General features: G+C 41.1%; 1 protein-coding gene across 3 annotated transcripts in view; it reads left to right on the top strand.

The window, feature by feature from the left end:
* Nucleotides 1–14,588, top strand: part of pex14 (peroxisomal biogenesis factor 14) — a 72,051-nt gene that overhangs the window by 28,431 nt on the left and 29,032 nt on the right. For all 3 annotated transcript variants that reach the window (XR_008602510.1, XM_055012804.1, XM_023277291.3), the window contains exons 5-8: nt 894–979; nt 2,898–3,000; nt 7,274–7,371; nt 12,988–13,079. Coding sequence is in view for 2 of the 3 variants with exons in the window: in XM_055012804.1 (XP_054868779.1) it covers nt 894–979; nt 2,898–3,000; nt 7,274–7,371; nt 12,988–13,079 (379 nt within the window). In the remaining variant the exon portion in view is untranslated. The remainder of the gene's footprint in view (nt 1–893; nt 980–2,897; nt 3,001–7,273; nt 7,372–12,987; nt 13,080–14,588) is intronic.

The following is a 14,588-nucleotide window of genomic DNA, read 5'->3' as shown; positions in this document are numbered from 1 at the left end:
TGTACAATTCCTTTTCTTAAAAAACTTCTGATGATGAAAAACTATTTTTTTAATAAAACTTTGGTTATATATATATATATATATATATATATATATATATATATATATATATATATATATAGATATATATAGATAGATATAGATATAGATATAGATATATATTTATATGGTGTTTTTTACACACAAAGTCATATGAGAAAAAAAAAGCCATGGCTGAGCATTTCCACCTTGAAACTACAGTGTATCATACAGTTTCATGTGTAAACAAGCATAAAGAACCAGTTCTATCAACTTGCAGGATGGGACTTTCCATATCATTATTGTTCTATTCATTTTCTGGTTCGAACATGTGTGGCTGCTAATATTACAAGTTTGTGTATTGCAGAATAGTTTTACAGTGTTTTAAACATAGTGAGCTGATGTGCAGGAGCTACAGTGAGGGGTAGGTGGAGATAGATGCACGGACTTCATAGAAGAAAGCAGTGGTGTTAACTTCAATCCGGGCCACTTTAAGGCATGAAGGTTTATTTTTATGGAAAAATCTTCAAAATATGTAACTTTGATACACAGAGGAGTATTTAGAGGTTTAATCAAAGTTTTTTTTCTGAGTACAAATTGTATACTTAACATCTCAACTAATCATGGTGCAAAATAATGTTGTTGGGGGTTTGTTTTTCTAATTTTCCACACACCCATTGGCTTCTGATTTCATTTCTATACAGTGTGAAAATCAATTAGCTGACACTTGCTTGTGAAACCTGCATGTATTGCGTGATCCATCACAATGAAATTCACATTATTAGTACATGCTACAATTTCACAGTGAGATAATGTATACTGATTTATAGTTTCCAAAGATCAGTGTTTCACTCCATTCCTTCTGCTTCATCCAGGTCCAGCAGGATACAGATGGAGAGACTACGGTGCCCTCACCATCATCATGGTGGGCATCGCGTTTGGCTGTCATCAGCTTTACAAGGCAAGTTACACCACACCTTTGTGACTGCGTTTCCTCATTGACTTTATTTTACCAGGGAATGTTTGTTATACATATTATATACAGCATCCTAAGATCCGTCAGTACTGCCTCTCCTATACATAACGCTGACACTGGTAGGCATCGGTTTATGATGAATTACAGTGCTAGAATAGAAGGCGCCTCGGCAATATGTAACATCACTCTGGTCTTGTTATTAAAGCTACCCCGCTTTACGTCAAAGCATGATCTCATTTGAACCCCTTCGTTTTAACTTCCCCTCTCCAACAGATATTTTTTTTCCTTTAAAAAATAAATTTGCTAACACAGCACACAACCATTTTTTTGACATCCTGCAGACTAAAAATAATCACCCTGGTTTTTATCGGGCTTAGCAGCCCTTGAACATGAGCTCATGAGGCCCCTTGTCCCCGGTGACATTAATCCCATAGTGGTTGTTAGTAGTAGTCTGAGTGGCATGTGGAAGCCATTACTCTCGTTTTAGAGGAGGACAGGAGCTCCAGCAGTAGCTCTTGGCCTAGATGACAGGCCGTTCTCGTTTGTGTGTATAAGAGCGAGGAAGGGAGCACATACGATGTACGTACATATGCCTTCCTGACCCTGTCAGACAAACCCGCTTCTCTTTAGATCCTGTTATGTCCTATCATTTCATTTTTCTTTACAGAGCCTTTCATAACGCTGCACATGAGCGTTCAGGGCCTTCTGTCTCTAGTACCTAACTCTGCAGATGAAAACACACTCTGCACCAGTCCACCGTTTCCACCATGCAGCAGGGTTTGCCAGCCACCAGTCACCTGGGAGGTGGGATTCCCTGGTGGGACGGCACAGGTTGCTGTCATGTCACCAGAGCGTAGCGCCAGTCGCACCATATGTCCAAGCTTCTGCCCATACTTTATTTATGTTATGGTGCACCTTGTAAACACCACACTCCCAGCAACCCACTTATTAATTACCACGTGTTGACACCCATTTAATCTTTTTCTCTAAAAAGTGTTTATTACTTGCGCTGGTGTGGCTGCTTGCCACCTGAGCTGGAGAGAAAACCTGGCAGAGAGCTAGAAACTGGCAGCGAGAGATTAATTTACTCAGCCTTAACGGGGAAAAAAACAAGCAAAAAAAGCAAAATTATGATGATAAAAACAGTTCATTGGGCCCCTTCAGGGACGCACGGACATTGATTTTATTTGGCGAACTTGACTCCACACACATATGTAAAGGGACTGAATGAGATACTCAGGAGCTGTGTAACACTGGATAACAAACACCCTCATTTGGCTGTCAGACGTGCATATCATTTGGTGGAGTTCTGTTTATTCGGTGGCAGAGAGATGACAAACAACATGACATTGTTTTTGGTTGGGGAAGACTATTTTCAGTGTTCACCACCATGTCTTTCCCTGTGGGCCTGTCTCTCGCTTTTCCTGTCCTTACATGGGTTTGATTCATTTATATTGCAGGAAGTACTGTATGTTTTTAGGGTTACAGCTAACAGTTACTTACAAAAGATTTGTCAGATTTATTTATTTTTCTGGATTTGTTTAATTGGTTAGTCTATAATAGGAAATTTATTTACAGTGGTAAATGATTTAGAAAAACAGCTATATTTAATATTTCTGCTTGATAAATAAATGACTAATCGGTTCTAAAAAATGATTCATTTTCTAAGCCACTAATGGTTTCAACACTAGATGTGTGTATCAACCTGTTATCAGTTGCTTTGACATTTTGCAGTAGAAATGCATGCACCTAATCATGCAGTTTAGACAGTGAGGCACGAGTCCAATAAAACAATGCCTTTGACCCGACACTGCCAAGTCTGGATGAGTCCGTCTTTTCCTCGTCTTTCTGCCCCCTTTCCACCAGAGAGAAGTGTAATATTGTGCCATGCTTTTAATTGCAGAAATACATCCTTCCCCTCATTATGAGAAGCCGAGAGGACAAGAAGCATCTGCAGAGGATGGAAAGCAACATTGCGGCAATGAGTGGCACGCTGACACAGACAGGTGAAGATTAATATCTTCATCACTTTCTCCCTCCTTAACATTTTCCCTCATTTATCTGTCGCCAAAATCGGGGGGCCCCGCACGTTTTTAACAAATGACGCCGCTGTCATTTCGCTTTAATTTGAAATTGCTTGTTTACTGTCAGGCTCGGGCTCAATTAATTACGTTTCGCTGAAAAGCTCTTAACCTCGGAATATTAATGAGGAGTTGGGAAATGACAACTTTTCTTTCTCCCCTCCCCACCATCCACCCACCCATCCTCTCTCAATCCCCCCTCACCCCCCATCCTCCCTCCTTCCATCCGTCTCCCCCCACCTCCTCCTCCCTGCACCAAGCACCTCACCCCCCAATCCAAAGCTCCATCGCCATCATCATCATCCACCCCTCTTTCCCGTAGGTGGGCAGAAAGTTCATTTTAATTTTGTGTGCGTGTGTGTGTTTGCGAGCCGGATGTGTGTGCGGCGTGGCACTGTGTGGCGTCTGGGCTCAGCACTGGCCCTAGTGTGATTAAGTGCACGGTGACAGGTGCGGCTCCCATGTTGGACAGGTGAGGAATCTCAACCTGGCTGTCAAGACGTGGAGCGAGAGAAGCGGGGAGAGAGATGCTTTCCTAGCTCTTCGTCAGTATAATTAAAAATCCAGGGAGGCGTAAATGAGAGAGGCACTCTGAGAAACTTTGGTCTCGTTAACAGTAGTGTTGAACCGGAGTCTGTTTTCACCCGAAAAGTACCGAACCCCATCTGAAGAAAAGGTGCCGTGGCAGAAAAACATGCTTAGGAAAACGGTGGTGTTTTTGTATTTTAATTGTAATCATGATGATGTTAAAATTTTATTTATATAGCGTTTTTAAAGACTCCTCAACCTTCCTGGAGGATTTTAACATATTATATATACAAATAGTTTCATTTTATTTAAATTTTTTTTAATTTCAGACATGCCACATACAATAAAAACAAAACAAAACAACCAAATCCAAACCCTAAAATAATGTCTGAAAATAAGGATTATGTTACATTTTTTAGTTCCTACCTGCTACATGTCTGTTAATCAAATATCGCACTGTTTCCTGTTTACATCAAACCTTATACACATTTACGGTTTCACATTATTTTATTTTTCAAGCATTTTTGTTTTACTATTTTATTTATTTTATTTATAACTTTTTTAAATTGTTCTGTAGTTTTACTCATTTTGAGATCATCATCCAGAATATTTCATAATTTTACCCCACAAACTGGCAAACTAAGCATTTAAGGCACAAAATAAAAGATATTAAGCCAGATAACTCTTCAAAAGTGACATTTGAGTTTCTTTCATGAGAGTGCATGCATTATTTAGGTCAGTGATTTAATTTTTTGTTTGAAATACGAGTCAGATCAAATTGATTCCTTTTAAATTTCATAAATCACAGTAATTTGTACATGAGCTGTGTGCCTTTCGTTGTATGAGATGAGAAGTAAGATAAAAACTTTACCTCAAGAGTTTCTTCTTCCTAAATAAATGTGTTACTGATGCACTTGCTTCTCCAAGTTGCCAAATTACTCTCTGTATTTTACAGATTCTGTACGAAAACTATATAAATTAGCAAGAGACCTGTGTGTATCGGAATTTTTAGCAGTAGAGGAACAAATAGGAGCCAAACTTGAGTCATAAATAGGATCTCGCCAGTTTCAAATCCTTTGTTTAACTTTCCCGTCATCTCCAAATTAAAGCAAATTAACAATTTGAGTTCGCTGCTCCTGTCACGGAGCCACGTAGTGTAGATGAAAATATGGCTGTTATCATTTCATCCTGTCACACCCATGCTATTGTTTTCTGGCTGGCTTAGGTAGGTGGAGGGCAGCAATTGTGTGAGATCGCGTGCGAGGCGTGCCACCCTGAATCTGATTAACAAAATATATGCTCTTTTATGGTCATTTTCTCCCAACTATGCAAACACATTTCCCCTGGCTATTTTACTGCCCATTCTTGCTCTACTTATCACTTTTTGGAGATTTGCCAACTTGCAAACCCTGTTTTGTTTGTCAGCAAAGATTTCACAGCGAGAGTCATCCTGTTTTTAATTTTTTTTTCCAATGAGCAGGTGAGACTCCAGTGGGAAAAAAAAAAACTTAAAAAAAAAACCCCAGGTCTTTTCTTCAGCCAATGTGGGGAACTAATTTGCTATGACTGCAGTAGCCAAGCTGCTATTGTAGTTAATGACTGTTGTAGTTAACAGTTGGGGAGAGGGGTTGCAATTACACTGCGAGTTTTCTCCCCCTGCTTTCCCTTTGTCTTCCTCTCCCTCTCGCTCCCTCTCTCCTCGCTGCACTGAGTAATAGCGACCGACTGCCTCGGTGCTGCCAATTGCTTGAACCCCCTTTTGTTAAAGTTCATGTATTTCTCTAGTGCCAGGCGCAATGAGGTGATGTATCCTTTTGAATGGGGACTACATTAGTCTCTCTCGCCAGCCCCAGCTCAAGAGTAAGGGCCTTGACTCCCATTATGATTTGCCTACAACTTCACACAGACAATTAATGAATGGATCTTGGAACTACTTCAGCGCGCCCCGGCTGTAATGGAATTGTGCGGCTGTTTGGGCACTCTTTGTTGGTGGGAGCCATATTGGTGACCAGCTGGCCATTAAAGACAGAGACAGGCCTGGACATATGTAGTGTACATTATATCGAGGTATTTACTGAATAATTTACTGAATACACAATGCGCAGCCTCCTCACAGCAGCTGCAAGCCTCACACATCATCTTGTCTCTGATTCACCCTCTGTCATACACACACACACACACACACACACACACACACACACACATCGCAGCCTCCTTCTGATTCATGCCCGGCCAAAGTCATTGACTTTATTATTCTTCTTGGCTTCGTGTCTGTGATAACTGGGAATAAGAAGTTATGCATTTTTGTCAAGTGTCTGAGCAGTACAAAGGAGTCAACTTTGTGGAGAGACATGAAAAGAGTTGGGGCTGTTTGGCTGAAGTGGCTGAAAAAAAAAAAAAAAAGCCTGGTGCCAATGGTAATTCAGGAGACACAGCATTAGAGGCTGGCAGAGTGACCCGCACATCTGGATAAGCTGTTTTGCGGTAAAGTGGAATCAAAGACTAATAGGGCAGCTCTTGGTTTCGAGCGCACACCCTGTCATAGTAACACCTTTTTAAGCAGGGATAGCCACGGTATTTTAGTTTTATTGCCGTCTTCAGAAAGCTCAGTCACACTCTGGATCACAAACCGAGTACGAAAAATCAAATTGTTTGCACAGTGGTCTTTGCGTCCCGACCAAAGGATCCTGCTCCAACTCGCATTCGAAAAGATCAAAACGCTTCACCACCCCACCTCTATTGATACAGCTCCACCCATTTAAACACAGGTGTCACTAGAAGATATTAGCGTCTTTGAAAGATCAAATATTTTGTCTGCACCGTGTTTTTTCAAAAGAAACACAGCTCCCAAGCCGGGCGCTCTTGTCTTTTGTCCTGGCCCGGGTTAATATGAGAGGAGGTTTCTCTACATCCCGTCCAGCCGGCTGCAGCTCAGGCTTTTAACCATTGGCCTGACAACCTCAGCAGTGGACCGCCACAATATCTGTTGATGTTAATCCTATTAGGCTTGATTTAACACTTTACACGCCCATGATTTATATGAATGTTTATTGGTTTTCTGTAATATAATCAGCTCGGGGAAACTTAATGCATTGTTTGGTAATACACGCGTGACTGGAAGCAGGGGGCAACAAACTGTGCCCGGTGTTATTTGAAATCATACACCTTCGTCTAACACCAACACTTGAACTAATTCAATCTTCAAAGTCAATGGAAAAAGAACAATATTTATTAGGATTAGGGGGGACATTTTGTCTGGCAGCCTCCTCCCAAATGAGAGCCTTGTTTTTTCCTTTGTTGATCGTTTGAGGATTTAAGATGCATTAGAAGGCAGTGTCTGGGTGGATAATGGAAGGTTAGAGACTGTTATTTGATTTAAGTTCAGACACTAGAGATTAATACCTCCATCGTTTGTGGCCCCCCACCTCCCTCCTTCCCACCCTCCGCCCCCATTGCCTCGGTCCGAAAAAGCTGCGACTAAAGTTACCGAGTATTAGCTTTGATTACAATTCTTGGAGGACGGCTTTGATCGAGCGACATCGGGTCTGTCATCATCTCTGAGAAAGACACATTCAGTTTTGTACCACTAAAATAGTTTCATCATGCAATCTGACTTCCTGTTTTTTTTTTTGTTTGTTTGTTTTTGTCTGTCGTTCTGCTTGTTTTTCAGTCACCCAGCTGCAGCAGACCCTGGCTTCTGTTCAGGAGCTCCTGATCCAGCAGCAGCAGAAGATCCAGGAGCTCACTCAGGAACTGAGTACAGCAGAGGTAGCTGCCACCAGCATCCCACACTTTCAGCAACTTGCTGGAAGATTGTCTATATTGAGTAAAAAATATAAGATTCTACTTAAATATTCTTTCTCTCGTGTCACCTTCTGCTTTCACTAGTTTAACTGGTGAACTTTTACCAGTAGTTTCTTCTCTAATTTTGGTAAAACATATGGTGGAACATTCATTGTGGTTTGAGATGCTGCTGTCCATCTAAACTTTAACATTTCATAAAGGGAAATACTTATGTTTTATCTTGACTGCAAACTGCCAAAAGCGAGCTAAAACAACTTCACAAAGCTGGCAACTAGAAGCTAGAATGAAATTTTATGGATTGCACTTTTAAGATGTGTTGTTTCTGATTGATGATTTTGAGGAAAGCTGGACAGGCAGTAACTTTGCAAGTACAGAAGAGCTCAGTAAAACTCAAGTAACAGGTTAAAATCTCCAGATTGATGAGGTGATGCAAGAGGTTTCTCGAGGCCTCTGTGTACTAAACTCTTTGCGCTGCTCGAGTCGTAACTACCCAAGACAGACAGCCTTATTATACTGTATATCATCGGAACACAAGCTACAAAAAAGTAAAGTGCATCTCATCACGGGACTATAATCTTTAACCATATCGTTCCTCTTCGCCTTGATTTTTATAGACGGTGTCCATAATCTACTCAGAATCGTAAGTGTTTCGGTGAATCGGACTGAGTGATTGTTCTAAAAACTTATGTGCAGGGATGAAATGTTGCTTGCTTTTTATAACACTGCTCATAAATCCTTTTATGATCTCCGGGCTCTAAAAATTGCTTCGGAAGAGACGATCTTAGACAATGTTTTATGTCCACAGCTTGTTAAGCACATGGGTGTGTAACTGTAGCATCTGGATATCGCAGGAAAACATATGCGGACACATCTGCTTCGGCACAAACCAGGAAGAAAAATATGGATCCTTTCCTTAGACGAGGTTCATCATAAACTGACGACTCATAGCTCATTTTGTGCTGTTTCAAGTTCTGAGCTGCACATTTCTCTCTGTGTGGTGTAGAAAAGCAGCAGTGGCCCAGATCAGCATGTGTGAATATTTGGGCACGATGATAGGATTCGGCCCCATGCTGGTCTGACACAAACCTATCTAAAGTTTTCCTCACCCTGACACCCAGCTCTTTGTTCTCTTTCGTCATCTTTAAATCACAGATTGGATTAAAAAGTGTCTACTTCATTTGCTATGAGTGCCTTGTTGGACAGCAGTAGTGTATAAAAAGTATATTTCCCATCAAAACACCCATTAAACAAATCATAAACTCTGCTTTATAGTTATAGTGTTGATCTTAAATTTTCCCTGTGAGTCGGCACGAGGCCCTCTGTTGTCTCGGGCCATGGGGGAAATTGGGAAATTGTTTTCAGGTCCGGGATGTTTGATGAGAAACACATGTTGGAGCTGGGGAGCTACTTATCATTCACCGTTTGTGGCTTTCAGGGTTTGCTTCACCACGCTGCTCAAAGCGCGCCACGCTTAGCAATTATACCTCTCAACGCGGAAATGTGCCTTTAACCCAAAACACATGGAGACTTCTGTTTCCTCAGCTGCTAAGTAAACATTTCTCGTAGTTTGAAACCGCTCAATTGCGGAGCGCGTTTACTGTCCCTAAACTGGGGACCTCATTATGGAGGAGAGTTTAGACCGACTGGCTCATGTCCACACACAAACGCACACTCTCACACACACTCACACACACAGTCCAGGCTGATGCGGCACATTTCCAGACATCAGAGCCACGGACGGTTTTTGTCTTTATCATAATTTTCTTACTTAGCGTGATTCTGCAAAGACGTGCTGCTGTGTTCTACCACTGATGTTGAGGATGAATTCGCCTCAGGATGATTCATCCCTGATGTTAAACAGCCAAGTCTATTTCTGCTCCATTATCATTACAAATCTGCCTGTTAACTGTGTTTGCCCTGCTGTCTCAACTCACTGATCGTTCTCTTTATTAGTGGATACTACATAGAAGATTAGAAGCCGCCTCCTTGCTTGCGTGAGACGAACTGCCAGTGGGAAAGTGCATAAATAGAGTGAAATCAATTGCACTGTACCAATGTTTCCACTCAAAAACACTCCTCTGGGGACTTCCTTTTGAAACTAATTCCATCATAAATATACATGTGTTACACGAAAACACACTGTCTGCCGGCGGAATAACTGTGAATTAATTTGCCTTCAGACACTCTTAAACAAGGCTTGTTAAAGATCTTATCTTGTTGCTAATGGTCCACAGGCATTTATCTTCATTTAGCCAGATGCGCTGCCGTCCTTGGGTGCTGCTAGAGTTGGTCTTTTTTTCCCTTTGCTTGTAATATATATTTTTCTTTTTTTTTTCTTCCTGAAGCACTCAGTTAACCAGCAGAAATAGGCCGACCCCTATCACACCCAGGCACCCACCCGAGACATATTAGTTACAAGGCTTTTAAACCAGTTAGAGGAAATCTTTACTATGAGCAGTATTAACACAGTAAAAAACACATCCAGCCGGCACAGTGGTGATTGATAATTTAATAGGTGGCGCCACTCGGATAGGCTGAGTTTGTGTTATTTTGGTTGCGGCGGTTTGCTTGTTTGTTGTTTGTTCATGCATAATGATTTCTGTGATGTGCAGTGCCAAGTGGAGAATTATGTTCTGCAGTCTTGAGGCCACACAGAGTCCTTAGAGCCGTGCACCTGCACACCAGGAACTGGGGAATAAGACAAACATCAGAAAGAGGCGAGGATTTGAAGAGATGATTTTATTTTTTTTATTGCACACAGAGAAGAACATACAGAGAAACACAGAAATAGAGGTGGGAGGTCAGATATGTTTATAGCCAAGGAAGGTCTCTGAACAGCTGTGGTCGTATGCAAAAGTTTGCCAGACTACTTATTTTATTGATTTTCAGTGAAAAAAATATAAATAAAACACCTGAAAAATATGTTATTTCCGAAGGGGGTTCCCAGACTTTTGCATTCAACTGTGAATGTCCACATCCTGGAAACGAAAACAGATTAAAAGAGTTTCATTGCATGGATTGAAAGATTTAGTTTTTGAGCATTTTGCCTTCTTTATTCAACAGACTATGCAGTAAGCCAGGAGATGCAGGAGAAAGAGCAGAGAAGTGACATTCAGCAAATGATGCAATTGACCAGAAAACCCCAAATTGATTTCAGTTCCATTTTCAAAAAAGCAGATTTGTGATTGATTGTGTAAATTCAAATGTAGAAAAACACACTTAATGCATGTATGTATATGTATCGGAGAAAAGTTAAATTGTCGCAAACCTGCAAAAACTGCACGCTTAAAAAAGATGACTTTTATTACAGAGGCAAAAAGCAAGAACGTCAGTGTATTACTGGTCTAAAAAATATCAAAAGTAGTAATAAAGAGGTTATATTCTGAGCTCAGTGTGTGCTGTGTAATAGAATTGTCTCTTTAAAGATGCTTTTGTAATCAAAGCTGATAAATAATTGCAGAGGTTAAATATTTTGATCAGCAGTTTGCTACAACATCCCAACTTACACACTCGTGCGGTCTATGGGATCTCTGTCAGCACTTCAGGTTGGGCTTTTAAAGTCGGCATACTTTAATTCTCTGCAGTCACCGATACCCCCACCACTCAGCCTCCACCCAAACAACTAGTGCACTTAACACACCATCCTTACACAGTGTGTGTGCATACACACTGACATAATGTATCTCAGAGCTGAAATTCAGCCCTGGCCCAACATTTAATTAGGTTTCTTCAGACTTAATAAGACATATGTCAGAGTTAGTGTTGTGTGACAAGCCTTGATGTGAGATATTATATGGTGCTGCTCTGTAGATAATGCATATTATGTATATAGCTGGTGGTTAACAAGTCTGCTCTAAAGCCTTCTATTCTTCCGTTATGGGACACGAGTACATAAAAATCATCGCATTTCAGCTGTTTGGAGAAATGTGCCTTTTTCCTAAGTTGATTCTGTGCCTTGGAAATCGTTTAGCTCAGCCTATACGGCAATTAATTTTGTTCTTCAACGTAAAATGAGAGAGAAGCAGGATCCAGCCTTATTATACGGGTGCCTTGGGGAGGCGAGGGATTAAGATGGTTCTAATGAGGTGACGGCTGTAATAAGAGTGTCTTCAGCAGGCCTCCAATGCACCACCTCTAAAACACGGCTCCTTATCAGCGAGGTTTAGGAGTCGATAAGAGCCCAAAAAAAATCCTCCTTCCCCCTCGCCTCCTTTTCTGTCTCCCTACACTTCTCCTCCTCTGCCTCCCTCCATCCACTGTAAATGAGTCTGATCCCTTTCAGATGTGATTCAATTAATTTCTCGTAGATTTAATTACAAGCGAAAGAGTCCAAGTTATCCCTCTCCCCTCGATAGGGGGTCCACGCTTTCTAACAAGCTTCCTCTGGCGAGTCAGGAGAGTCTTAATTACGGTTTTTACTTTTCTTTTATCCCGCTTTTTCCCTTGTCTGCTCCTTCTACTCCCTCTGGTCTCATCACTTTATTCTCTCGCTCTCATACATGTTTGTGCTTTTTTATGCATGAATAGGCTAGGAAAGAGGAGCAGCTATCTACTTACTGGTTCCCCAACATTTTGGCTTCACAGCTAGACGATGCTCTGGGTGTGACTCATCATGATTAGTCACAACTAAAGAGTGATGCGTTTTCAGATCGCTTTATTGGAATAGTTTTGGAGTACAGATGTGAGAACGTCTAATAAACTGTAATGCCGATGCTTTTTCTTCTTTTCTTTCATGTTGTTAATCTTTTCGCGACCCCTCTTTTATCTTGCGACCCTGAAACATCTGCTTCATGCGTGTGCCAGCTCCTCCACCATTTCACTTGCCACGGCCGTCATTCATTTTGCACATTTTGCCACAGCTACAGTTTTATCACTGCGTTTGGCTGTCGTCATGTGATGCTTTTTTTGTTCAAGGCCTTTATCAAAACTCATCATTTTATAGCCGCCTCTGTCAAAGTCCAGCCTGCCCCTAAAAAAGTGCTGCAGAGACAGATTTTCGGCAGCAATTTGCCATTCAAATACTTTCCCATTATGCACCAGTGTGAGTGATAACACGCGCCTTTGATAAAAGACAAAAAGAACAAAACAAACTGCTAAGCTTTGGTCTGCCTTCATGAATGTGGCCATTGTTCAAGATAATCATTATCCAAAACACTGCACACTGGCCTAATCTGTTCTAGATAGTATGGAAAATTATGTAAAAACAGCATGATTCCCGGGACATTCTGACACTATAAACGTGGCCGTAGTCAGGTTGTTTGTCCAGCTTTCTGAGTCACCAGCAGCAGGCAGTTGTGAGGTTGTTATGGTGATAGATTACCTGACTACACAAAAACATTCGGCTTTAGCATTTGCATTTGCCGTATTTGTTTATGTAGCCTGTCCTTTTTTTATTCATTTATTAGTTCATATTGCTGTGACTAAGCATAGAGGAGCTGTTCAAAGACCCACAGTGGACCAGCTTTGTGCTGCGACCCTGCATGTGACCCCAGCAGTGCTTTTGTGCCTGTGTGTGTGTGTGTGTGTGTGTGTGTGTTTGTGCCAGTTGTTGTGTGTGTCTCACTTGTGTTTTTCCTACAGGCATCGTCCTCGACCAACCGCATCCTGGACAACCAAACAGTCGCCGAGCTGAAGGCTGAGATCGCCTCTTTGAAGGGTTTACTGCTCAGCAGGTAACAAAGTTATCCAGACCCCTGTCACATGAAACAGACCAGGTGTGTGTGTGTGTGTGTGTGTGTGTGTGTGCGTGTGTGCGTGCGTGCGTGCGTGCGTGCGTGTGTGTGTGTGTCTGTGTGTCTGTGTGTCTGTGTGTGTGTGTAGAAAGGCTTAGGTCTTGGTGTTTTCATGCACTTTTGCATTCCTTTATGCAGTCCATTTAAACTATCTGACAGCGTTAAACAGGAGCAAAGCACCAGCAGCTTGATGTGTCAAACACACTATTTGTTAACGTGTTGCATCTTTATACGTTATTTTGGCCACATTTCATGTACCTCCGTCATTAAAATACATTTCAAACAGTCCTGTTCAGTACCTTTTAAAATGCTCTCGCACTTTAATTTGTTGTACGTGTTTTTATTTCCTTTTTGATTCCGATTAGATAATAAAAACAGCTCGTACAGGTTGAAACACCAACATTCATGTAATTATATGAATAAAAAACATGTATAAATGCAGGTGGCGTCAAAAAAAACAAGCTGCAGTTTCATAACTCCCCTTGGAGAGCATGTACACATATTGGTTGTGAAAGTTACCAGTTGACTTTTGAAACTAGTTTGACAAATCTTTATTCAGGGAACACATACTACTGTGATGACTGAAGCATGAAAGGTTGTACTGTACATGGGGGGAAATAACCCAGCCGGCTCCCACTTAATGATTACGACAAAGTGATATAACTGAGTTCACTCTTATGTGCTGAGGAGTCCCAGGAGATTGGGTTGAAAGCCAAGAAAAAGGCAGACCAAGACTCACAGTACATATACAGTCATGGAAAAAATGATTAGACCACCCTTGTTTTCTTCAATTTCTTGTTCATTTTAATGCCTGGTATCACTAAAAGTATTTTACCTGAAGAATCCAATGAACATGACAAAAAATGCAGCTGATTCCATAATGCTTTATGTCCTATTTGATGTGCTTCAGCTTCATTGTATTCCAGGGTCTATAAGAGGACATTTCATGTCATCAGCAGCACATGTAAAGGTCTACAGTGGTTTTCTGCTGACATTCAAGCCATAGCACAACTCAGAAGTTGTCAGCTCTCACATAACGCCTAAAACTAAAGAATTATGTGAAGCCACAAAGGCAGCCATCTTGGCATTGCTGGAAATTGGCATGAGTGAGAGACAGGTAGAGAAAATAACTGGAGAGCATGCCAAGACCAATGGCTGCAGTCATCAAAAACAATGTTTATGCAATCAAGTACTAACTCCTGTGTGGATCATGTGACTAAAACAGACAGAAGAGAAAACATGGAAAACCTAAAAGCACTGTGTTTGGCAGAACAATGCCATAGCTATTGATGTATTTTTGTTGTTATCATTGTATTTGTCCAAACAAATGTACCTTTAGTTGTACTAGACATTAAAATTAACAAGAAATTGAAGAAAACAAGGGTGGAATAATAATTTTTTTTTCATGACTGTATTGTCCCTGGAGGTCAGACTTTAAATCTTACGAAC

This window comes from Amphiprion ocellaris, chromosome 8 (assembly GCF_022539595.1).
Source record: "Amphiprion ocellaris isolate individual 3 ecotype Okinawa chromosome 8, ASM2253959v1, whole genome shotgun sequence".
Taxonomy (NCBI): Eukaryota; Metazoa; Chordata; class Actinopteri; family Pomacentridae; genus Amphiprion; species Amphiprion ocellaris.
The sequence above is the reverse complement of the archived record's forward strand: the minus strand, read 5'-3'. Positions and strand labels throughout refer to the sequence as shown.